At 31.1% G+C, this 27,608-nt stretch overlaps 1 protein-coding gene across 8 annotated transcripts; it reads right to left on the bottom strand.

Moving 5' to 3' along the window:
* Positions 1–96: 96 nt before the first annotated feature.
* On the bottom strand, positions 97–27,603 carry LOC143224395 (E3 ubiquitin-protein ligase Topors-like). Of its 8 annotated transcripts, none has more exons than XM_076452752.1 (3): positions 27,465–27,603; positions 26,380–26,497; positions 97–7,075 (listed from the first exon to the last, which is right to left on the bottom strand). In XM_076452752.1, the coding sequence occupies exon 3, from the start codon at positions 7,069–7,071 to the stop codon at positions 5,209–5,211; it is 1,863 nt and encodes a 620-aa protein (XP_076308867.1). In that variant the 5' UTR covers positions 7,072–7,075; positions 26,380–26,497; positions 27,465–27,603; the 3' UTR covers positions 97–5,208. The 8 variants fall into 8 exon arrangements, with proteins under 8 accessions (XP_076308867.1, XP_076308865.1, XP_076308868.1 ...); XM_076452750.1 differs by lacking the exons at positions 26,380–26,497; positions 27,465–27,603 and adding exons at positions 20,375–20,513; positions 21,973–23,361; XM_076452753.1 differs by lacking the exons at positions 26,380–26,497; positions 27,465–27,603 and adding an exon at positions 21,973–23,361.
* Between the last annotated feature and the right edge of the window lie 5 nt (positions 27,604–27,608).

Raw genomic sequence — 27,608 nt, 5'->3', positions numbered from 1 at the left:
TTTGAGATTATGTGATTCAGAAATGATTTAAACTTCATGCAAATTAGTGTCTTTATTAAAGTTTTTACTGAAAAATAATAAAACATAGACCTTTAATTTATGAACACATTGAAAACCCCTTTTAATATCCATAACTTTATATTTACATCCTTCCAAATAAACTACTACTGTAAGAGTAAAAAAAAGTAATAGAAACAAGTATTTGATGAAGATAAAGTCAGTGCAAGAAATATAAAACCATTTGAATGAAATATTTAGTTAACTACAACCAGGCCCACAGGGCAGATTTCCCAACTAAGGGAAAAGTACTGACACCTCCAAAAATGTATCATCACATCTTTGTTATTAAGAATCAAAAAATGTAAACATAAATCTTCAGTACCCTGATTGCTTTGAAAAAGGAACAACATATAATTGCTTTTAAGAATCAAACACTGTACTCATGGATTTTTCATTGCAGCTAGTGTTTTTACTTTTCTAATGCATTTAACATAAGACCAAATAAAATTCATATAAACAATAAGTTTTCACAATTCTCCTGATAAGCAAAAGCACTGATCATATCTTCCATTTTTCCTTCAATCTCCCTCCAAGAGCATATGATTTTCTCCAAAATGGGAGGGAGGGGTCAAGTGTCCCACCCTGACTCCCCATGCACAACTACAATAACACAAAATATACCTTTGCAACAATGATCAATTACAAAGTTAGCCATTGCTTAAAGAAAACACTAAAATCCAAACACATAACACACATGGAAATGGCATTATAAAATGCTTGGGAAGCATAACCTCCCCAAGTAAACCATTTCTTGTGGGGCATTATTCTTAATAACTCAAAAATATTATATAGTAATTGTAGATAAAAAGACAGAGATAAAAATAGGGTTTAAGTGAGCCACTGAGGAATGTTGATTCATTTAAAAGCACAATAATATTCTTTCCAACTGTGCAACCCCCTAAGGTTACAGAATAGTCTACCCAAAACACTCACCCCTAAGCATGTGTTGCATAATACAATAACATTATTTTCTATGGACTTATTTTACTGATACCATATGCAGTTGTGATCACATATATTAATAATTTACACACATATCTCTTTCTATATGCAACTAAAGTTAATACTTTATATACATGTATAGCATAACTATTATTTTTTTCATTTGCCTTGAATATTGAGTCATTTCAGTGAAAAATGAACTTTCTGAAATTATTTGGAATGCATAATATGATAATTTTGAAAGTTAAAAAAGAAACAATAAAACTTGTGTTTTTTGACTGAGTGTTCTTTTTGTTACTTTAAATCTTTCACTGCCATGTGCACATACATGTACCTCTCTAGAACACTGCCAAGGCACGTATAGAGGATACAATAAATAACTTTTGTTTTACCCTTGAAAACTGACATTAACCACATAGGAATCTGGAACTTTGTACCACAACAAAGAAAACATTTCCTTTAAAAATATCCAAAAAAGCTTACGAATTTAAAGTTTCAAATAAATAAAAAATATTAAAATATGTATATTGGTATTTTTTATTGTGTATTCAAAAATAAACCTGGCACTGAGAGAGTTGTTTATTTATAAACATGACAGTAAAAAGAGTTCAGTTTCTACCCACACCACACAGACATTTTAGTAATATTAAGAAGACATAGTTATCCTCTAACACTGTATTCTACATTTTGGTGACTGATAACACCTATGTATTTGTATACTTCTACAAACAGAAAATACCTTAAGTGTACGTAAAATAAACTAAGGTTCATTGATTGATAAGTAATTATTTGTTTCGAATTTCAACACAAAGTTATACAAGGGCTGTCTGACCTTACTTTAAATAACAAGCCAAAGGGAAGACAACTAGTCAACAGCCTCTATTGCCAACTTTTGGGTTGCTTAAATAGCATAGTGAGATTTGACCCTCACTTTACTAATACACTCATAGATCCAAACTGCAGAATATGATTTCCCACTAATGAGATTCACACCAATAATCCTTAAATCCATAGTTAGATATGCTAATCACTAGATCATGTCATCCTAAATGAAAAGATAACTAGTGCTATAACTGTAACTGATTATCTTGAGGATATTATACTATATAAATCATAGATTATTTCAATCCAAATTTAAGCTACAAGTTATAATGTCATAATAGTTGGTATGCTGTTCAAATTTAACAAAATGTTGGTGATAAAACTGTAACAGCAGTGGTACAAACTATTTGGACCTTACCCTTTAACAGAGGAAAAAAAAAGCCCAATTTTCATTTCTCAAATATTAGCATTGTGGAAGAAATACTACAAAGAACTTTTACAAAAACTCCTAAACTGTGGAAGAAAAAATTTAGTCACAAACAATCGCATGCTTAACTCTAAAAAGAAAACAAAAGATGAGCTTTAAGGCCTTCAAGGACAGTTACATGGTGTTTCACCATGTAGTGCTGAGAAAGACTGGTTAAAAATATTGGAATGTAAATGTAATAAACTAATTGAACACTGCATCAAGATATATGATGTAAATACCTAAGTTATAATCAGTAAACTTGTTAAAAATATAATTTTTGATCCCTAAAAGCTATTTTCAATTATAATACACAAAACTAAGCTTTTGTAGTTAGTGTACCTATACATTTTTTACATACAGCAAGCGTGTACAAATATCCTGAGAAAACCAACAAGATTTAATTATTACACTGTCAAATAACCTAAACTAAAGTGCATTTTATAACTTACAACTTACTAAGAGATTAGTTATAAAAAAGGTATTCTATACCTTTTAATATTTGTGACAAACATGCTAGGGTTAAGACAAGTTGTCAAGGACAGTGTTATAACTAATGAAAATACACTAAACATGAATACACATCTATATACATTATGTGCTACTTAAAAATAAAAATATTAACATTTAATCATGATGAACAGATTTAATCCAAGTTACATATTCCACAAACATTAATTAGTTTATTTCAGCTATATACAGTCATAAGTAAAAAGTACACAAGTGTATAATCTGCAACATGTTGATTAATTTACAATACAATACATACATCATCTTTGGGCTACACACAACATACTACACACACAGACAATGTGTAGGATATACAGGACTATGTTTTCACATAAGTGCTTAGATATATACGAATTCACTGGTTATCAAATACTTAAACATTTTTAATTAATCAAACCATGTTTTTGACTTTCTTCCTATTTTTCTATTCCACAACAGCTTACTTGGATTTGATATCAAACACTGAATGAAATCCAACTGTTCATTAATTAACCTTTTCATGATGGGTCATGGGTTAAGGGCCATGTCACTGTATCTATTGACTTGCATTTCAAATTTTATCAAACTATTGTTTTATGAATTTACTTCAACAAGTTTGGAACAAAATTGTAAATTAGAATTCAAACTTTAATGTTAAATATGAGTTAATTTCTAAATAGAAAAGTGAATATTAAAAGAACACACTTATAGATTTTAGTGAGTTACATGGTATGTTGAATGTAGCACTGTTTAAAATTATGTTTGTGAGGTCAAAATACCAAGTCTATAGTTTCCTACAAATTAGGAATCTAAATTACTAATTTTAACATGCTAGAATGTAAAATAAAAACCTCATCTTTTTATTTTGCTGAAATATGGATTATGTAATGAGTCATACACAGTGAACACATTAACCTTTTTCCATTTTTTAAAACACTTCCTTATATACTCTTATTACAATATCTGACATGAATAACTCAGAATGTTCTCTTAGTGGTTTTCTCAGCCATTTTAATCTGTGAAAAGGCTACCATTTTCTTTTTAACCAAGATTTTATGTAGGTAGGTTGTGTCTTTAGTCTGCCCAAAGTTTCACATTTTTTTAAATCTAAATACATCTTGCATCTTAGTTACTAAGATTAATAAAGTAATGGAATTTTTGGTTATTCAACTAAATATATATATATATATATATATAACCTAAGAAAAATTTTGTTTGATATTTTCCATTTGCAAAATTTTAAAAGACTTAGTAACCTACATCCAGCAGCAACCTAGTTCAAAAGTCATAGTGAGAAGAGATAATTGTTTACTTCTAGATTTATTGTTATGAAAAATATGTTTAATAATTTATTTCTAAATGGTAATAATCTATAATGGTATAATAACTGAAATGTGACTGTATATTACAAAATACTAGTTCATTAAAACAAAGGAAAAACTAAAGGTCAGTTCTATATCACTGAATATGAGTAGACGTGCACTATGTCAGTGTAATGTAATGTTAGCTAGGTATGACTGGAAAGTCAATATAATGAAAAATTATATATATATATATATACACACACACACACACACACACACAAAGTATATAGTATTGAGACTTAAGCTACTTACACTAAATATTTGTAGTTTTGTGTTATATGTAGTCATTCTAGCACAATAAAAGCATAATTTATATTCATTTCCTAACTTTTTTTATGATCGTAACAAGGTTGGTCAAGTGATAGACCTCATATAGTTAGAGTATAGAAAATAACAAGTTTTACTAAAAACAAATGTTTGAAAAGTAGTTAAGAGGTTTTAGAGATTATGCAAATAATAGTTGAGAATTTTGGGACAGAGAATAGTTTTCTTAATCATAATACAAAATCACTTTGCACTCAGACTAGTAATGAAACACACACTATTTTTACAAACAAATCTTCCACAAAAATATTTCATTAAAAAAAATCTGATTTTTGTGTACAAAAAATTTGTAATCTTTACTAAAAGTATATCAAATTTTGTGAAGATATACATGCTGTATCAAAAGTTATAGTGCAAATACTTAACTTGTGCAAATTTATAGACGAACTCGTGTATATTATACTAAGCCCATCTGAAAGGGTTAATTAAACCATATTCTTCCTATTTTTCTATACTACAATAGCTTACTTTGGTTTGATATCATACACTGAATGAAATCCAATTACTTATTGATAGTTTTTAATACAACTTTTTCAACAGTAAAACCATTTGTTGATGAATTTTTTTAGAACACCTTCAATGAGATGTAATACAGTCCTTCACAATAATACCGGTTTTTATGTTCGTTAGAAGTACATGTATGTATATGTTTCTATTTCTGAAAAACTTTAATAATGCCAACTAGCAGTTAGTTAGAATCCTATGAAGCTAGAAATGTGAGAAATATTCTAAGACAAAATTTTAATCACTGTATGAACTTGAAGAATACTGGTGGTAATGATGATTATGAAATTTACGTTTTTTTGATTTCTTGTGCTTTCGTTTATGTTTAGATCTGTAATGTTTCCCTTTATTTTCTCCTGAACAGGAGTCATTCTTTCGTACACTAATCACAAGACTTTTCAATCTATGTTCTCCTTTTTTATGAAAAGAAAGTGAATAGGAACCAGAATTTTCAGAATCACCAGCAGTTACTTTTTTTGGAGAAAGAGAATGTTCACTTCTTGACCTTCCACGAACATTTCTACCTAAACTAGGTGTGGGAGATTGAGCTGATGATCCACGTGTATTATGCCTTGACAAGTTACATCTGCGTGAAGAAATTTCAGAACTGCTACTTCGATATAATGAACTTTCTCTAGAAGTAGTTGATGAATGCCGACCATTTCTTCTGCGAGACTTTCTGTATGACCTAGATTTCCTACTTTTACTACTTTTGTGACTTTTAGGTTTCTCTTTTGGTAAACTTTGACCATTATTTCTGGTATTTTCTATATTAATATCTTTCAAAAATTTACTTTTATGGTCTTGTTCATCACCTGAAGATGAAGCTAAATCAACAAGTTCAGGAGTCCTTTCCACTTTTGGCTTAACATAAGCAACAACAACACAGTCAGAATTGCTGTCAGAGTCTTCTATAACTTGAACCTTATTTTCTTCCATGAAGTTGAGTGTTTGGTTAGAATCAGCAGTGGTTTGCATATAAAATCTATCAAGTGATGACACACTTGGGACACTTCCAACTGCTAATGGATCACTATGAATATTTTGGTTTGATAGTGGTTCAGAGGTCCCATTGCTAAATGATGTTGGCATGAAAGGTTTGCTCTCCTGTGGATTAATGCTGACAACATCAATGTCAGATTCAGAGCTGTCACTTTCACTGTCCTTTTCCTTTCTTGGTTCAGTTATATCATAAACAGCTCTACAATCAAAGGTGACAAGGTCATAAGGAGATCTAGCAAAGTTAAAAAATTCATGTACAAAATGATTTGTATGATCTCTGAAAAAAGGATGCACGTGTTCAAAAAATTCTGGACTTCTAATGTCATAACGCATAATTAATGCTAGAATTAATTCCAGAAGGAAAGCCAGCTGACTTTCACCACCATCACCTAGCAAAGCCAACAGTTCTCTATTCAGCCATGGTATAAGCCGGTGAGTGCATGCAGGATTCTGCCTATAGAACTCAGGTGAAGTGTCTCTGAAATGCCCTATTTGTCCATCAACAAGTGGTTGCACCCACAGTCCACTTTCATAAACGTGACATCTGAAATTACTTGTAGAAATATGATGTCCCCTGTTTCTCCTCACTGATTGAGATGTTACATGAGGAGCATACGTAGATCGATAATTGTGAAATTCAAGACTTCTTTCAAAATGTATCTGCTGTCTTCTTTCTACTGTTAGGGTAGATGAGTAATGAAACCGTCTACTGGAATTATCAGAAGAGAGATTACTTGGCACATTTTGTACGTTAATCAGGTACTGATCATAATCTTCCAGAGAACGAACATTGTGAATAATGCTACGAAAGGACTGCTTACAAAGTGGACATTCAGCTTTGATTTTTGACCACTCTACTAAACAAGCAAAGCAAAATGTATGGAAACAACTGTCTGTGAAAGATTTATTCTCTGGTTTCCCCAAACATATGGCACAGCTTGGTTCAGGAGAGATTCTTTCATCAGAAGATTGACTGTTATCTTTAGCACTGTCTTTTTGTTCTTGCTGACTCTCTGAAGTTACATCTAAAATGCCTCCACTGCCAACATTAGGCTCAAAACCCTGGTCTTCAACACTTTCTTTACTCTCCATATTCATTAGTCTACAAACAGAAAATCTTAAAATATTACACCACATCGATAAATACATACAAAATATTTATAAAAAACAGTGATAAAGAGTTTCATCATTTTTTAAAATTACTTTAGCACTTCTGGTCATGACAATTTAGAAACCTTAATTTCAATTAGTTTTTTTTTTTCAACTAGTGATACTAATTAATTAAGGTGAACAAAGTTGAATCAACTGATAACAATATTGAAAAAATCATAGTAACAGTATTTTGATTAATGAATGCTTCAAATAATTGAAAACAGTAATAATCACAAACACTAACTTTGATTAATCCATTATTTTCTTAAAATTAATTGATTTAAATATAACTTTGAGTACTGTGTAGTTGAAATAACTGTAAATACTAGTTTATTATTTTATAGTTTCAATTAATTATTTTACTTGGCATTAATCAATGCACATAGATAATAACTTATATAAATTAATCAAGTTAATTACCCATTTCTTATGCTGAATGTTTTCCTGGTAATAAACACATACAATATAAAAACAAAATTCAAGTTAACAGGTGAGAAGTAATAAATTTTGTTAGCAAATCATACATATTTGGGAAGATAAATAAAGCAAAGAACTTATTAATAGATTTACTTGATATTGTGATACTAATACCCCTATATTTAAACTTGTATTTACCTATTTCTCATACAACCTCACAAAAAAAAACACAAGTACAGTAGAATTTAATAGCAGGAATTGACAATGATTCCAAATAATTCACATGCCATAAAAAATGAATTCTTAAATGAAAAACTGATAATTCAAAGTATTAAGATAAAATATGTGCATATATAGTAATAATAAGTTTAAAAGGTTGTTAACATTTCTGCTATAACAATTAAAAAAATTCTAAAACAGCAATTTTTTTGCCTATTACCTTCCAACCTAATCACATCAGCAAGGGTAGAACTTAGGTAGCTCAGACTACCATTAGAAGATTTCTCCAGCTTACTAGACTGGTATGTGGGTATTCACTTTTGATATTCCAATATAGCATGCACGTATTGAAATATCTTTTTTAACCCAACAGAAGGCACAACAAATTAAATGGGTAGACACTTACAGTTTTTAATGGTAAAATATATATAATTGCACAAAAATTAAAATCACAAATATATAACATTTAATCCATAATTTGGCCTAAAGGTATGTGTTTCAAGTTGCCAAAGCAGGCATTCAATTTTATAAATTTGTGATTGTGGTTTTAATTCTTGTTTTATTACTTTCTATAGTAGGATCTCTACTTCATTTTAAAATTCACAATTTTTAATACTTTATATTCACCCATGGAAAACTTTTCAAACATTTTAATAATAAACGTCTGAATCAAGTAATTAACAGTTTCTTGCTTTAAAAAAATTAAATTTAAGCATCTCTTCATATCAATTTTTTTAAACAAGACAATACTACAACAATTTATCACTGCAGTTTTCAAACATCAATATTCAACTGAGGGAGTTTTGAGTGAAATATATGATTACACAATAAGCCTCCAGAGGAAAATACAAAGTTCACTCATAATTTTGCTTTCAATCCTTTTCATTTTAAATAACAAAAAATTACATATTTTAATATGTGATAAACATGTTAAATAGTACCTTTTCATTTTCACAGTAAAAGTTTACACCACAATTACATCTTGAATTTTAATTTGTATTTATGCTAGCTTATAATCTTCATCAGGCATGAAAAAAAACACACAACTCATATGAACATTTAAAAACAGAGAACATCAATACTAAAATGCATCTTGAATAGCATACAATACACTAATGGAACAATGTGAGACTGTAAAATGACAATGAACTTGTTCAACAACACACCTCATAGTTCATTGAAACAGCATGCAAACTTACATACCTTTTGTCCCTTAAATGTTATTAATATTAACTTTGAACCAGACTCAGAGCAAAATTAAAAACCAAGTTACATGTTATGGTATCCAGTTGTAATTGTTTTTTCATACTTATTGGAACTGCACTTCAAAGATGAATTTTAATAGATATTTAGCAGTTACCTTTGATTATTTAATTTTACTGTTCTGCTAATACAAAATGCTCAACACTTAGGAGCTCTCCCTACTTGTATCACCAGAAAACTGTTCCTTCAATGCTCTTCCTATCTCAGTCCTTTACAAATTTTTCAAGCTCTCTACAAAATTTCTAAAAGATCAACCTATCACAGGTTCAAACTATAAACTTGCAAATTTGACATCTGTTGTTAGTAACATTATAGAGTTTATTATCAGAAGCTACTTCAACAGACTGACTTTAATTTTAACTTGGTCTTACAAATGTATTTTCTGGCTTTCACGTTTTTTAATACTACCTCTGCCTCTGTTTACGAGGACTTCAAAACTGATGTTGAATATGACAACTTTCAGAAACCCTTTGATAAGATGCCTCACAATAATTTAATTTTTTAATTTTAATGCATGTAAAATAGGAGAAAAAAATTAAAAAGTTGGTAGATAATTGGTTTATTGATAAAAACCAAATAGTGACAAGTAGGATTTTGTCAAAAAAGGAGAATATGACTAGTGAGATCCTTCATGAGATTATTTTAAGACCTTTACCACTTTTCTTTTTATCTTAATGACTAAGACAGTTTTTTGACATCAATATTTTAAATACTGATAATACTTGAATACTATAAAGACCTGACTTTAATGGTAATCCATCTCTTATCCAAAAGACCCTTAAATTTTTAGTTCCATACTGTACAAATTTTAATTCGGAAATTTCAATGTCACATAAACAAAATAATAAAATTGAGGAAGGACTTGCTTCTTGTGAAGGAGAGTAATGATGTTGTGAAAAGGAGACACATTTAGATGTGACTATCAATAAAATCCTAATCTGGGTATCTAACTGTGGTGGCAAATAGTTCTCATTTTATTCATATATGTAAGAATTTAAATTTAAAAAAAAGATAATTCAAAATCATATATTAGACTAGTAAAGCCTCTTTTAGAATACTTTATGCAATATTACACTTAAAGAGCAGTTACATTTATCCATAGATATGTTTTTAACTTAAAACAGTCTTTCAATGATAGATTTCATTGAGACTATCAAGAGTTATCTGTATACACGTCTTTGAAAACACTGACATGATACTAGATGGGACATCAGTTTGTCAAAGAAAATAAACGTACCCAGCTTCTCTGACTATTGCCAAACCCTGATCAACATTATACATTCTAAGAGCAATGAAGCTAAATCAACAGCAAGCCAAAAACACATTTTTTCTTCCAATAAATAACAATTTTTCTGGTTTTATTATAATATACTTCAACATTTGTGTACGAGCAGTGAAGGGTTTGATATAGTTGAATGTTTTAGCAAAATGCTATGTAAAACATAAAAGTTCCTATGTCAGTCACTATGAAGCACAGTGGGAGGAGTTCCACAGTAGAAAATGATAAGGACATATTCACACTTTTAACCCATAGTTCTAGATATGGCCATTTTCTTGGTCTAAATGCTCCACTGACAACCACTCTGCATTACAAAACAACAAGCCCTGTAAACAAGACCACTTCGGAAAGGTAGTTCTTCCTTCTTCAGAAGTGAATTAAGAATCACACTATATTGAAACTCTTGGTTATATGACACTAGAAAAATGTTTTTTTTTATTACACAATGTGCACCCCCCAACTTTGCAAAATTTTTATCCTATGAGCATGTGGACTTGCAATAGGGGTCATGATTTTCTTGTTTTGTCTCCATTTCCAGTCATGGAGAACTTAATTTTTTTCCACTCTTAAGGTATAGATGTGATGCTGAATATGTGACATGCTGATCTAATGCACTGGTGCCGTCTACATAATAGTACTATCTGCTGTATATCCATGTAAATACTTTGCAGGTTGTGGATGAATCTTCACCAAAATTGGTATAAACGTTTATTAGGTCAATGGGGAAACACACACAAATTTTCAATTTTGCATTTTGCAGTTTTTATAACTGTTTTTGAGAGTTTTTTGTTTGTTTTTTTTAAACCACTACTCCCTGTTAATGGATTCTCACCAAATTTGGCATGAAGGTTTGTTGGGTCCATGAAGGACGTACATGCAAATTTATGGTTTCACACTTTGCATTTTGCTGTTTTTATGGGCATTTTGGTTTGTTTTTTTAGTTATATAAAGGAAACAACTTTACATGACCTAAAATAACCTTTCATTAATCATGAATTTACATTACTTCCACCCAGGGTATAGGTACCCCAGCTAGTGAGCATGAAGCATAAAATGTAAGCATACACAATGAGTACTGGATGATGTAATACCTGTGGTATCTTACCCCCTAAATTAGGAAGTGTCTAAACTGGCTACGAACACAAACAATGCAAGTTTTATATTAATTTCTGGTGTAAGAAGAAATAGTAGGCAATTCATTTTTTTTTCACCGATCTTTCCTTTTGTTGTGTTTTTTCAATCTGAAATACACATACTTATTCACTATGTAAACCAAATTTACTGACTGAACAATAAACTATAAAGAACACTGTACTATTAGAATAGATTAGAACCTATAATTGAAGTGCCAAAATAAGAAATAAAGATTTAATGTGAAGGTTGCTTAAAAGGAAGGTGAGGAGAGTTCTGGATTTACAAGGGTGCACAGTACAAAAAATAAAATAAAATAAAATAAAGCTATAAGGGCAGGTTCAGTTAATATTCAGATACCAAACTTTAATGGATTTGAGTCTTTGGCCTTCTGTAGTAAAGAGTGAGATGACTAAGAAGTTTACATACTGGAGAAGAGGAGGGAGGTGGTCTTCAAGTAAACTGATAGTTATTAGTAATAGTACGTAAAGACACACTAGGACTCAAATTTTCTTGCAAAATACAGGATGTTACAGAGCATGCTGATAATTTATTTGCTGGCAGAAAGGTGGATTCTCCGTTTTGTAGTGAATGATACTGTAAACCAAAAGAGCTGCTTCAAAATTATAAAGAACTTCTTCAGATAATTAGGGAGAGAAATTGATGTGCTGACCCTTTAAGTATGTTCCTGTTAGGTTAGATGTGGATGTTAACAGGATCCTATAATGACTAGTGAGCATCTTTCAGATTCATATCAATTTTCATAATTTAAGCAACAATAATTCTAATTGTACTCCAAATATTTATTACTCAAACATATTTTAGAATTGATTTTTTTTCCATTTATGCTGTATAATTCTGAGAGTAAAATGTAAAAAAATTATCCAAACTTACATTTCAGCATAGCTGCAAGGTATCTCACCTATGAACAACACACTGTATTTGTTTTTAAAACTGTTCTACTCATCCTAAAGCATGGATTCTTATTTAACAAACAATCATCCATTAAGAATACATCTCATAAATCTTGTATTTCTCATGATTTTACTTCTCAGTTTGAAAATTTGTAATTACAGACCTCTATTTACATTATATGCTATGAGTGACAAAATGGTGAGAACAACTAATCAAGAACAGCTTTGAGAACAGTCATGGGCAAAGTTTAGATACCACTGGATAGAGCACATTAGCAACTATTTACATAAATAGAGTGAATACAGTGACATAAGAAGTAATTTATGGTTTGTAAGTAAGTGATTATATGGAGTTCCTGGAGAGAACAAATAATATTAATGTGAAGTTAAAAAACAATTCACAAATCTACAAGTTATTTTGCCTGTTTTTTTGGGTTTTTTTAAACCTTGTTTAGACATTCATTTTGTTCCTGAAATTTTATTCTCATTTTTAAGTTATACTTCTTTAAAAATTATGGATTTTTTTTCTAAGACAAGAGTTCAGATAACTCATGTAAGCCTTATCAAGTTTAGAATATGGTTCTAACAGCAAAATAATTCTGGTGACTCAATATTTAATACTATTTTTAAGGTTATCATATTAAAATAGCACATACAAATAACTTAGTTTTTTGAAAACCAAGAATACTTATTAAATAGAAATTAATCTTTACCAAGAAAACTGCTAGCAAAAGTTCCTTAGCCTGACCTAACTCCATTTTAAAATGTCAGGTCATTAATAAATCTGTCAATATATGTAGTGTTTTTTTTATAATTTAAGTTTATAGTAGCTACCAGAATCAAAAAGTAAAGTTTCAACAAACATATGTTAATGAATATCAAAATATTAGAAGTAAAGACATGTAAAAAGATAGAAAAATCAAATCAAATTGAATTACTTTTTTCAAGCCCTAATTAAACAATATTTAGTAAATTTTGCTAAATTTCTTGCAATTTAAATATATATTTCCATTGTGAAAATGAATATCAAGAAGTATCAGTGAACATCTAGTTTTTTGAGTAAGGACAGAACTATCAATACTAACTTACTGATCATGTAATTTGTGCATCTTGACCTATTCTAACATTCACAAACATTAATAAAAAATAAAATATTGTTTTGGTCAAATTAGAAGCCTTCTATAATGCATTTTGTTTGTTTAACTAAATACAGGCCAAATTCAACATCATAATGATCTAGGAAACGCACCAAATGTCATCGTTTTGCTTCACTAAGTAAATCTGAATAAACAATTTTTATGGGGAAGCATGTAACAGATCATCTAGGAACCCAATAGCCTCAGCACTCACACCACTTTACCACATACTAATATTTTCCTTTTTCAAGATTATTACTCAGATTTTGAAAAGTTGGCAGCCCTATAATAGTTGGCTTCACTAAAGGAGGTTAGGTAATGATGTCCTAAAAGCTCTAATAAAGGTATTCATTAAAAGTAGTTTAAACCAAATCTTATAGTGGTGATGCAGATTAAGAATAAACAAATTGAAAGATTAAGTACAGCAATGAAAAGACTGGAAATAACTCACTTAATGCACAACAACAGATATATATGTATTTGTATCCACATAAGACCTGCTGAATACTCTTGAAATTCTTATACAAATGTGGGGTTACTATGCAAGTAAAAAACATTTAAAAACACCACAAACCAATATACACTCCAGCAATATATTATGCCTAGTTTTCTCTATTGACAGTCCATGAGTCAGAAGATGGAAGTTTCTTTTTTTTTAACAGTTAAAATGTTAAATCTATTGCTTGTTTAAATTTGTGAAATCTAACTACAAAACCATCCCAGGATATGACCTAAAAGGTTTTAATTTTTCATGAATAGATGGATAATATTTAACATCATTTCCTCAATGATATTTTCTTACATGCACATATAGTGTTAACTGCAGAAAGTGCATATTTTTGCACCAGGATTGAATTTGGGAATCTAACTCTTATAAGAGAATGGACATTTAAGATTCTCATTCCATTGTGCTGTGACAACAAATATTATATCCCAGACTCATTAAACATGTTGAACATTTCCAGTTGGTAAACTTATCTTTACACAAAATTAATGCATTGAGCTAAAATCTACCATGATGAATCCATTATTTCTGTTGTTTGTATTTACAACAAAACTCAAGAGTACACTAACAGGAGTGGTTAGTTCCCCAAACCCACACCAAAATGTACCCTTTAAACATTTTATTTGAGATTGCATTCATCTATTATTGACATACAAGTTTGTTTAATCATTTAATTTTCACTTACGTTGTGAAAACCAAAAATCTGCAACTGCAGGGCATTCAGAAAACAGGGTAGTCACAGTATTTAATTTGATCAGCCCTGATGAAAGGTGGAACTCCTCAAAACTAATATAACTCAATGACACACAGTAAAGTCAAATGAAAGACTGAGTTTCACTTATACATTTAACAATTCAAATAGCAGTTTTAAAAATATGTCTATCAGACTCAAAGATAAACAAAATACATTAAAAATCAATCTCAGTTCATATTATTCTAAAGTTAGGAATATTAGAAACAAAATTAAGAAATTTGTGGTTCTGTTTGACATTTCTAAAAGAGAAAGTAAGATGGTCTTATTAGAAATATAAAACTTTCTTAACTAGCCTTTTATTCTATTTTCTTCATAACATAGTAAACCTGAGACCTTTATTATATCTGTCCTTCAGATAATAACTTAAACACTAATAATATCGCTTAACTTTTTTTCAAGAGTAAACAAGTGGCAACTGGTAAATATTTATGTAGGCCCATTGCTGACATGCTATGAATTCAGTTTTTGTTTAACTTCACTTAAACATGTTTAAGTGCCAATACTTAAAAGATGCAAATGTAAAACCTTTGAATAAATACAATACTAAACATGCTAATAAAATAATTGTTTGTTTTAAACACTTTAAAATAACTCTCCCTACAGTCACAGGAAGATTAGAAAGTATAAATAATCATCCAGTGCACTATTACAAATAACAGTTGCTTTAATATTACCCTTTTTGGAAATTATCAGTACATTTTATATTGATTGATGCTGTTATAAGATAATGAGATGAATGATCTGCCACTTTTCTTATATTCCTCCTCTCTTGTACTATCAGTATCTTCTCGTTTGTAATCAAGTACAAAGCTACATAAAGGACTATCTGTACTCTGTGAACCACAGGTATTGAAAACCACTGCTTAGCATTGTAAATCTGCAGACCTGCCACTATGCCACTGAAGGGGCCTATCAGTATCTGTTCTTGTTCAGTCTTAAACTTTAGATTAAGTTAAAAGGGAAACAACTTTAAATAATATACTTGCAAATATAAGTTTATACTAAACATGTACATTTCTTTTATTAAGAACTAATAAATTAATTTTTGTTGTCAACGTTTTTATTTTTATAATTTCCATCACTACTACTACTACTGGTATTCTTTGTGCTACTACTAGTAATAGTTGAGAATTTCAAAACAGGCTTACAGATTACAGTGCCATGCCTTGTTAATATTAACAACACACTCTACTATCAGTACTTAATTATAAAAGTTTATATTAGAAATAGTTCTACAACCAGAATTTCACACTAAACCTAAATAATCAACTAAAGTAATATGTAATGAACAGCAAAAGTAACACAACTAAAGTCAACAATGAGTAGGTATATTGCAGATATATGTTATCAAGTATTAAATTTCAAGTATTAGAACACTAACCAGTGACACTAAAACTAGTAAAAATATTTTTTTCTTAAAAATTTGAAGTTCGAAGTGAAATGACCAAGTGCAAAGTTTCATCAAATTCATGTCCAAGTGTACCCATATATATCATTATATTTAATTACTTGAATAAACCAAAAATAAATAAATCCTATTTCGAAATACTCTAGTAGGCCATAGTACTAACAATAACAGCAGTAGTGTTCACTGACGAATAAAAGAAAAGTAATTCTATTACTCCAACAGTTATGATTTTGAATAGGGATACGTTAAGCCTAAACTGTTTGAAAATTTATTTTCATTATTATTTCACCAAGTGGGTCCCTTTTTGAATTTCAAAAAAATGTAAAACACTGAATAAGAAGATACCTGTTATTAATAGTACAGGCTACAATACACAATCATTAGCTGTCATTCATTTTGTGGTTTAGCTTACGTAGGCACACAACTAGCATATCGGATCACTTTTGTCGCGGTGCTGTTAGTGTTCAGATTTACTTCAGAAAAAAACAGCATATACTCTATTGGTAAATCACCTTATAATTTTACGTAATAATCAAATTACAAATATATATATAACTAACATTTTGTCCTTAACTTTTTCAATACTTAGAAATAGTGCCACCAAACCCTCAAATTTGTCGCAAAAATAATATAATTGGAGGGGAAACATCAATATACTGCAGAAGGCTATTTAAATAAGTAATCAATGAACTTTCTAATATTTTTATTGTTAATTTAAAAAGCATTTAGCCCAGTAAAACTCCTTAACTTCAACAGATGAATTTTAAGTAATAATTCTATCATGCATTTTGAACAAAACTAAATAAAATCGCCGTTTAATTAATTTACATCACAGGGTGTGTTGTGTATGTATTTTCTTATAGGATTGTTGTTGTTTTTAATTAAGCACAAAGCTACACAATGGGCTATCTGTGCTCTATCCACCACGGGTATCGAAACCAGGTTTTAAGAGTTGTAAGTCCGCAGACATATCGCTTAGCCACTGGGGGGCTTCTTATAGGAAAGCCACATCAGGCTATCTGCTGAGTTCACCGAGGTACATCACAGGCCAAACGCATCTTGGTAATTAATTAATTTCTAAAACTGGTAAAAGGTGCTAACTCAGAATTTTCAAAATACACGCTGTGGCTAGATTATACATATATATTATTCAACTGGAATAGAAACCCTCATAACCTTTTTTCCAGTTTTATCAAGACTTCTTGGACCTCCGTGTTTTTAGCACATCATGAATACATATTATTCAAGACATGCAAAATAAGCCGTAACTACAGATTAATTTATAAATTTCTGCTTCGTCAAAAATTCCTGCTATAAATCATCCTTAGGATCTACTCATAGAAACAAACACTTTGATTATCTAAAATAAACTTCGGTAGGATTTTAATCAATATATAACATTTTATTATAAAATTTTACAACTATAATACAACCTATATCAAAACCAACACGTGTCATATCACGCTTAGTTTCTCTAAATATGAAGAGTTATAAAAGCCAAGATGTATTTATGTAGATAAAATAGTTCGATTACTGTCTACCAATTGCGATTTCAGTGATGGGTATGTAAGGGGACCATAATGGGAAGGATGTAGTTACACCTTATAAGTGTAGTGAGAGATGGCACCTAAAGACATAGCGTGGAATTACCTAGCCTAGCACCAAACTCATATCATGAAATTAAATATATCGATTCAATTTTAAACTTAAAGCTTTTCTGAATTAAGCTATTTTTTCTTATATCGTTAATTGTTAATATAAAAAACCTCTTTAATCAACGGAGATCTAAATTAAGAAATCAACAAATATTTTACAGTTTTGTTGTCTTTACATTTTATTTTATACTTTCAGCACATAGACTGAAAACATTAGGCTATACTTTTAGCACACACACCTACTGTAAAAGAATTCAAGCCCATAAACTTAAAATCCTGGCATATATTTTTTTTTTATAAAACTCACGGTTTATCATAGCTAAATATGCTATTATTAATACATGTAAGGTCTTCCCCTGGGGCAGCGGTAAGTCTTCGGATTTACAACGCTAAAATCAGGGGTTCGATTCCACTCGGTGGACATAATAGACAGCCTGATGTGGCTTTGCCATAATAAAATACCGGCGCATCCATAATATATGCAAGTAAAATCACGCTCAACAAGTATCACATATAGATAAACCTCTATAAACAAAACTTCAAAAACATAACACTGACCTACAGCCCAATATATACTTCATATACTACGTTATTAGTGAAATAGAATAATTCACTCTAGACAAAACGCAAGATACATTCCCCAAAGTGATTTCATTTAATATTACTACATAAAATGTCTTCACGTAGAAACCACAATAGCACAGTGGTATATCTACAGGCTCATACCGCTACAAACCAAGTTTCGATAGAGGTGTAAGTAGTTATGTGCTTAATTCCAAACAAAACTCTTCATGTAGGAATCCTACATACGTTGTGCTAAATTCTAGACTTCTTAATTCTCATATCACATCTCTTCTATCGCTGAAAACTCGTGTGTTTCACCATAGCCTAATACGCTACTATCGATATAAAGAAAAAGGACAAACTTTTAAAGTACTACACATAGTGGAAACGTTTAACAAAAACTTCAAATTAGAAAACGGCAATTTTATTCAAAATACATAACAAATAATGTGCATACAATCTACTTTTAGAAACAATATAAGAATTCTTGACAAAAGATTTCAATTTTGTTGCTTCTTACAGTCATTAAAAAAATTCTATTATTGTAATTTACAATACAGAAAGGTAAATGCACATTCCTCAAAATTAAAGGGTTCAATAGGAAGTTATTTTCTGTTTTAAGCTGCTACTTTTTTTTTTCGATCTATAACTCACCTCCTTTGTATCTTAAAACAACCATTTTTTATTTTATTTTATTTTACAAATATAGCTTACCAATATCTAAACATAGTTTATCTTATTCAAAGTGTAATTGTTGAAACAGGTAAAGAAATCTCTACATCGTCGATCTTACAGACTGGGTTGCATTTTTTCATATTTATTATATTTTACGCTTTGTAAGACGAACTTTTTTGTTTAAAAATACCTTGAAAATTTCCAATGCGTCTTTCAAGGCACAAGTGATGTGTTAAGGCAAGAGGTTAGCTAAGGGTCTACTCAAAGCGGCCTTTCATGCAGATCGTAATCTCATTAGTTACCAATTACAAGTATTTTCAATATCATAAAATATTCAGTTTAACTAATAGTGTCGTTATAGTGTGAATAATATGATATTTGACTGTATTTACTGAGTAGGCTGAAAAAAAAAATCAAGGCTGCATCAAGGTGTTAGCTTCGGAGTCAAAATTAGGGTGCGTTTTCTAAGGCGTAAACTACAGTATTCAATGGAGAAATTCCTAAAGTTAAATACCTTAGTTAATAAATAATGTAACGTTAATAACTGATATAATGTTTTGTTGTTGTTTTTTAATTTCGCGCAAAGCTACTAGAGGGCTATCTGCAATAGCCATCCCTAATTTAGCAGTGTAATATTAGATGGAAGGCAGCTAGTCATCACTGCCCACGACACTTTGTCACATTTCCAACCAACGTAACGAGTTTCGTCGCAAAGTGTGTACGGTCCAAACTCTACGTTTCTTCTGTCGTAAACCTGTAGTAAAGAGTCAGTAAAGAAATACTTGTGTGTTCGGACGATCCCGAGAAATTTTGATTTTCCACGCAGGCAAAATTTATATTCAAACCAAGTTTTACTACTTCCAGTAACTAAAGTAGTTAAAAGAAAAAGTTAAAAATAAAACCAACGTTGAGACAAATTATCGTATAAAGTTTTTAATTGATTTTTTTTACTTTAGCTGTTTTTAACATTAAAATGTAATGCTTCAGCAGTAACTCCTCATTTTAAATAATAAATGTAACTGCTTAACTGGCATTATGCTTATTGAAGATACTTAGGTATTAAAATGTGACGCTTTTCTTGTATAAACCTTGGTATAAAATACTCAGAAACGTCCCAAATTTTGAAATACTTTTATGCTCTTTTTCATATTTGAGGAATTTTAGGTGAATAAATGGCATCCTCATCGAAATCAAAGTTCCAAAAGTATCTCCAGTATCCTACATTAACAGAAAAGGCTTTTCACTCCATACTGCTGTAAGCCGTTTGTTATGATTTTATGATGTTCACTCAGTTATGCTGGAAAAGCTAAATCAATTCATGATGCCCACCTTTATCGACGATCAGATCTGTATCATGCTATTGAAATGAATCTCACAATGATATTACCAATGGATAGTCGTCACTTCTTAGGAGATACAGCACATCCGTTGGAATATCACAAACTCTACCCATTCAAAACAGTGGCAGCTAGGGATCAAGAAAGATTTCAACTATAAATTGTCATCAACACACTGTACCACTGAAAGTGTTTGTTTTACTTAAAAAGAAAATTTCCTCATTTGAAACATTCAGATACGAGATGATTAGATCAAATTCGACCCCAAATGGTAAAGCGGTATGTCTGCGGACTTTCACCGCGAGAAGTTTAATAACTTCTGGCTTGTTTTACATAATAGCTCACTTATAACTATTTAATAGAACTATAACTTGTTGCAATATATGTGCATCGTTTAGAAAACATATTTAATTATTAAAGGATCTAATTGAGTTTTATGAAACATATCTTAGAAATATAATTTATGTATTTGCATGTTTTCATTTTAAATTGTAACATTATAAAGATCTTTCATATGTTGAGTGAGAATACAAAATCAATAATTATGCAATCATTAAAATATTCACAGTGTCTAAAATTATTCCTAGATTTCTTATTGTAATCTCTGATGGCCTTGTAAGTCTTCTTTTGCCCTTTCCATTTCGTGTCGAAAGTGACATTTCAACTACTACTAATTTTCTAGTTAACCGTCATCCAAACCTAAAACAGTTTATTTACGAAGTACGTTAATAACCTATTAAATCCTCATTGGTCAAACGATGCATTATGAACATATAAAACAGAAGCACAATTATTGAATACATTTTCTGGAAAAAAAAGGCAATAACTCTAAAATAAAATGCAAAATACAATGCATTTCTTCACATTTTATTAATACTCTGTATTCAAAATTCCCTTTTATTACACGTTGTTCATCGTATTTACAGTACAATGGAAAATATTGCATCTGGGTTTCGCGACTTTTTTACAGGTTATGTTAAAGAACTCTAGAGATTAAAAATTATAAATACATTTAAATTTTGGAAATAACAGGGTAAATTTTTCAAGTATTTTAGTTTAATAAACGAAATGAGAAAACCACTCCAACTTTTAAATTTAAGAACACTATAAATGTTACAAAGTATTAAAAAGTGTTTGTTTCTTTTTCATCTTTCTTATTTTTTATATTTTTTCCTGTTTTATCAAATTTGATTTATTGCCGTCAGTTAATTGTATCTTGTTATGTTAGTGATTATATTTACATGAAATGTTAGTTCTCCTGAGTTCATATATTTCAGGACAAAACTCTAATTGAAACAAAATTTTAGAAAATAACCATTTCTTCATTTCTCTGATTAAAAAGCATTATCGAATTCTTTTACCAAACTAACAAATTTAAAGGTCGGTTCCCGACTCAACTTGTAGGAAAGCATTCCTTCTCTTGAAAGATACTACTTGTATGAAGTAAGTCAAGACCTAACAAAAAATAGTAATAACTTAGAAAGACTTACAATTACATATGCAATATCTAATTACATTCACTCAGCCTACAAGCCATAAATTAATTATCTAGGCGTAATAAAATATAAATATATTTACAACTGTACTTACTTTTTACATTTCCTGCTTCATAATCAACAATTAAATCATTCTTTTACATGCACACATCTCATTAAAGTTCCACTGTCATCAAATGAAGTGAAATATAGAAGTATTGAACGAGTAAATACTCGCATCCACCGTAATGCTTTAGTTATGCTCTACCGTCAACAACTGATGGTTCCGAACATTCACTGGTTACTACCAAAATGGGTAAACACGAAGCATGGCGCTCAGATATAATTAAGATCAGAAGTCGAGCTACGATCGGATAATTCTATGGCAATAAACATAAGCGTCCGTAGTGTAAGAGATATGACGCAGTAGCATATTTATTTTTTGATTCGCTACTTTTACTGCAGCATATTTTAGGATTAGTGGTAAATAAAGGTAATAGATCTAAGCACCTATCACTAGCGAATATATACTTTAAAAATGAACATTTAATAAGGCCACCTAACACTAGAACAGCAAACTGACGCTAGTTCTGCACTAACCTAAAAATATGTCAAGGGTATTCATGTAAAATATTGTTAGTCACTGCTGTCTAGTGAACTGTGTTTTATGTGAAATGAGCTGTTCGTGTCAATACAGACTTGTAATGCCGAATTGAAGTGAAACGCATGAACATTCAGGGAGTCGGAATAAGTGTGGTCTGCTCTGACCTTATGTAATATTACATTTAATATTCAACAGAAAGTATAACATCAGTACAGGAGGGAAGAAGAGTTCTAAGTACCACCTAACCCTCTCATATCCGTTCAGTAAGACCTAAAAATCGATCATAGCAACGAAGCGAAACTCTAATTTGGCAGAGTAAGGCAGCTAATCATCACCCACCGCCAAACTCTTAGGCTACTCTTTTACCAAGGAAATGTGGGATTGACCATCACGTTATTAACACCCCAACGGCTGAAAGGGTGAGCATGTTCGGAGTGACAGGGATTCGAACCCGCGACCCTCAGATTACGATTCGAGTGCTTTAACCACCTGACTTTGGCGGATTACAATTTAGAAGCGAAAGACAAGAGGAAAGGCAGCTAGTTATCATCACTAACCGCCAACAACTGGACTCTTTTTCTTACCAATGAATAGTGGGATTGATTGTCAAATTTTAACACCCATACGCCTGATAGGGCGACCATGTTTAGTGGTACGGGGATTAGAACATAGTGTGCCAGGCGCCCTAACCACCAGGCCAAGCCGGCTCTAACATTTTTATTTAAAAAGAACGCTGAAATGAATAAAAATATAGCTAGCAAAAACAACACTAATAAACATTTGTCAAAAATAAGAATCACGACCTTTCTCTTTCTACCACCAATCATTTCTTTGTTATTGGTAACAAACCGTTTTTCTCAACCCCGCTGTCATAGGCTTTGTACTTTTCCATTGTATGGAATGGTGGAAGGGGAAGGGGGTAATACTTTAATACTTCGCGGGTTTTTGTATAGATCTTAATAACTAGCTTGTTAGATTTTAAACCACGCAATCAAATTGTTTTTCTGATACCGTTCTCTTAATTGACTCATTGGAGAGAATATAAATTTCCCCAAAATTTACTTATCGTGTTATATATTTGATTTTTAATCTAAAAACTAAAACCGATTATATAAAATTTCACTATACAATGCTAATTCACAGTACCTTTTCTCTCAAATCATATATAAGACCAAAAGTAAGCGTGAATATACTTAATCTGATAAGAGGCCATGTTAAAATTATTAGGCACTTAGAGTGTCCCAAGAAAGGGAATATGCTATACTGATAAGCTGACGAACTCAACTGCTTCAAGATAAATCCCCAGAAGAAGCAGTAAGCAATAGGAAAAACAGGTGATGGCACTGTCCACAAAAGGGGAATATTCCAAGCAAGATAACCTTAACTGTATATAAATGATGGTTGAGAATATAATGATTTCATAATAAGAAAACAGGAAGGAGGAAAACAAGACATTACCATCCCAAGCAGTCCAAGTCTTTAGAAGAAAGGAATGGTCAGAGAACAAAGAAATGGGTCCTTATGATATTGAGAATGGAAGGAGACGAGGAATAAATGTCCAAATGTAGATAACAAATCAGTAGCAGAAAAATTGAAGGTGTTGAGAACTCCTCCACCCCTAAATCAGAAGGAAAGAAATTGGCATAAAGATGCAAGTCAGGTGGAGGAAGATAGAATTCCCCAGGTAATGGTGGGGTGATCAAATCAATACAACAGAAAGGAAGAGAGAGATGGATGGAAAGGCATAAGGATAGAGCACTGATCACAGAACCCTCATATTCCATAGAAGGTGATTCATATGTAGAAAGAAATCAGACCCCAAGAGAGAAAGATCCTGACATGCACAAAGAGAAGGAAAGGGAAAGATCTTCAACACCAAGAGGTCCATGTAGTAAAGACTCAGGGGAAATAGTTGAGACTTCCAAGAAAGACATTGCAAAAAATGATAGAGGACTGGTGAGACGATGAGGAGAAAGAAGTAGAGTAAGAAAAGTAAGGTCCTAAAAAAAAAAATTGCATAACCTAAGGGTAGCCAGTGAATGGAAATGGAGGGTGTGAAAGGGACAGAAGAAGTGGGCCTCTAAGGTTTCAGAGCCAAAAATTGGCTCCAAGTAAATTAGCACTTATTCTCTCAATGACCTGCCCAGTGAGAGAGAAATGGTGTGTAGAACTGATAGCCCCAGAGGATTCTCAAGGTCTAGTTGTCAACAGATGTACACTGTGGTCTAGTAAGTCTGGAAATCGGTGAACTGAAATAAGACATTAATGATGTCAGAAAAATGTATGTTCAAGAAGTTTTGAAAGAAATGAAATAAAAACCATATGACCTATAAAGTAAAACAGACAGTGGGCAATCACAGCTCAAGAACTCCAGGAATTGGGAACATCTCTGAAGATTGAAGAAAAGAAAAAGGGGCATGAGTTGGTTTGTATGTTTTTTGTTTTTGAATTTTGCACCAAGCTACATGAGGGCTATCTTTGATAGCCGTCCCTAATTTAGCAGTGTAAGACTAGAGGGAAGCAGCTAGTCATCAACAAGTACCGCCAACTCTTGGGCTGCTCTTTTACCAACAAACAGTAGGATTGATCATTGCATTATAATGTCCCCACAACTGAAAGGACAAGCATGTTTGGCGTGGCAAGGATTCAAACCCCCGATCCTTGGATTATAAGTTAAGTGCCCTAACCACCTGGCCATGCTGGGCCAGCATTAGTTGAAACAAGGGAAAAAACCAAGACTAAATAAAGGCAGCAGAGGAAAAAACAGAAGCCAGAATGGTAAACAAAAAATAATGAGCTGTCACACACAAATAAGTCAGGGTTGCAATAAAAAGCAATAGCGAGGAAATGAAGAGGGGAGATATAGAAGAGAAGTAAAGATAAAATGAAGAAAAGTGATCTGCAACAAAGAAAGACAAAAAAAGAAGTAAACGATAAGGAGGAATGTTCCAAGCATATTAAGGGAAAACATGAATTGGATAAAAAAATATAAAAGGGTCATGATCTTAGATTATAATATAGGAGTGACAAAGATGAGAAGGACAAGAAAGAAAATGACATATGTGTAAATAGAAAGAATGCCCACATATTTGAGTTAACAACACAAGAAACAGAAAAATTTTGGTACCTCAAAGAGAGAAGAGTCAGGAGTAAAGGTTGAAGGTGGAAAAACTGGACAAAATCTTCCATAACCAATGCAGCTCTCGAAATGGTAATTAAAGAGAATGATAATGGATCTGAATTGCAGAAGCAGGCAAAATGGAAACATCAACTGATTTATGAGTAATATATTTTAAAAGTATCAGCAGTGAATATGCCATACCATGGGTCACCATAGTACCTTAACATTGTAATAATGTAAAACGTCCACTATTAACACAGTACAATACCACATATTTGTTGAAATCAAGTGGAACAAAAGTGCAACGAAGACAAAAGTAATGTACACTAAATAAAGGTAAGCAGTAGATCTGCGACTAGAAATGCAAAACCACATAAAAATATGTTTGAACACAGGCACTGCTGCAGAAGGAATAAACCTATATTCATGTTACTGCTCATAATGATTTTTTACTGTACATGGAAGTTTTGTGATTTTTTTTTATTGGTGGAGAGCTAAAGCATTTTGAAATTTGTGTAATACACTGGTGCATTACATGTAGAAATGTAAAAGACTGGGAGCACACACAGGAAATTCCACAGCAACTGCACATGAGGTAATAGCTCTTAGTGGTGCAAAGAGGTAAATACTGTTTCTGAAGCAAGCTTTTTCCCCTTCATATCCAGTTGCTTGTACAGTTCTTTTCTTGTAACATTTGTATGCACACACATGTATAATCACTCAAAACAATGAGCTGCTTACTATTTCTTGTTTTCTTTATATAAAATTCAATAAATAGAAATTTCTAGTCCTCTTACTTTTCTTGTGGAGTACAATCTAATAGTCTAAACACCAAAATCCACAGGAGGAAAACCCTCAAAATCTGGTTATGGCACCAATTTCTCTGTAGTATCCTCAACTGATGGTCTTACTTCCCTAACAAGTGTGCATCTTAGTACAACAAGCCAAGAACAATAACACAAATCCTAACATGAAAAAATTTTCTAACACTGGGGTTTACATTGAATAATTTATTTCTTCTATTGCTAATTAATAAAGATCACTTTCTTTTCCAACATTTAATCTTAAAATATTTGCCTTCTGTGGTAAACTACATGAGCATAACTCCCTTTTTTGTGTTTAGTATATTTAATCTACTTTTTGAAAGGTTACCAACAAGATAAACTGAATGAATCTTAATAACAAAATAAATAAAATGGAACTAACACTTTGCCAAATACACACATGAAAATTTCAAAAAGTCTTTCATAATTTATTTTACACCTTACAAAAGTTTGTTCAATTAATAAAAAGTGTCACAATTCAAGACATACAAAATGTCACAGCAAAGTTATTGGGAGGATTGTCTTGTAAAAGTGAGATAATTAATATTTCTTTAAGCTAACTTCAAGTTGTTTCAGGTTTATTCCAGAAAGTTAAAAGAAATGTAAAAGCTTAGTAAACAACTTTTTTCATCGTTTGAGTTCAATAAGTTACTAAATGTTCTACAATAGCCAAAGTTTACCAGCAGAATTTTAAGTTTTGTTTCAGCTTTTGGCTTCTAATTTTATATTATTTTTTTGAAGTGACGATGAATGAAAAAATATACAGTACAATAGAAATGAAGCATCAAGTTACACATTTACACAAGAAGTACAAATAATAAAACATTTTTACCATATTACAATTAAAATTATCTAAATCACATCCAATATAAACAAAAAATTGATTCTAAATTTTAAATAAACTTGGATTCCAGCTCATAAATAACACTGTAAATGTAACAAATATAGAACTAGAAGTACTTATACCAAGATTATATATTTTATTGCAAGTAATTTTCTGTTTGTCAAAAATTTGTAATTGTTAATGCTAGAACTAATGTGGTTCATACAGATCTTACCTCTTTCTGAAACACATCAAAACTTTTGAGGCACCAACTTGCTTTTGGGTCCACGATTTTGTTGGTTATGGCATATTACAGTTAATCTCTGTAGTTAATGTTGCAGTGTTGGTATCCTATGAGTTTTACATACAAAATGAATGA

This window comes from Tachypleus tridentatus, chromosome 1 (genome assembly GCF_004210375.1).
Source record: "Tachypleus tridentatus isolate NWPU-2018 chromosome 1, ASM421037v1, whole genome shotgun sequence".
Classification (NCBI taxonomy): Eukaryota; Metazoa; Arthropoda; class Merostomata; order Xiphosura; family Limulidae; genus Tachypleus; species Tachypleus tridentatus.
The sequence above is the reverse complement of the archived record's forward strand: the minus strand, read 5'-3'. Positions and strand labels throughout refer to the sequence as shown.

Excerpts from the sequence above, each read along its gene's own strand:
- LOC143224395 (XM_076452746.1), bottom strand. The coding sequence starts at position 16,643 with ATGCTGTTTTTTTCTGAAGTAAATCTGAACACTAACAGCACCGCGACA. Across the intron at positions 7,076-16,563 it reads TATGCTAGTTGTGTGCCTAC|ACTAATGAATATGGAGAGTA; the intron begins GTAAGCTAAACC and ends TTCTGTTTGTAG.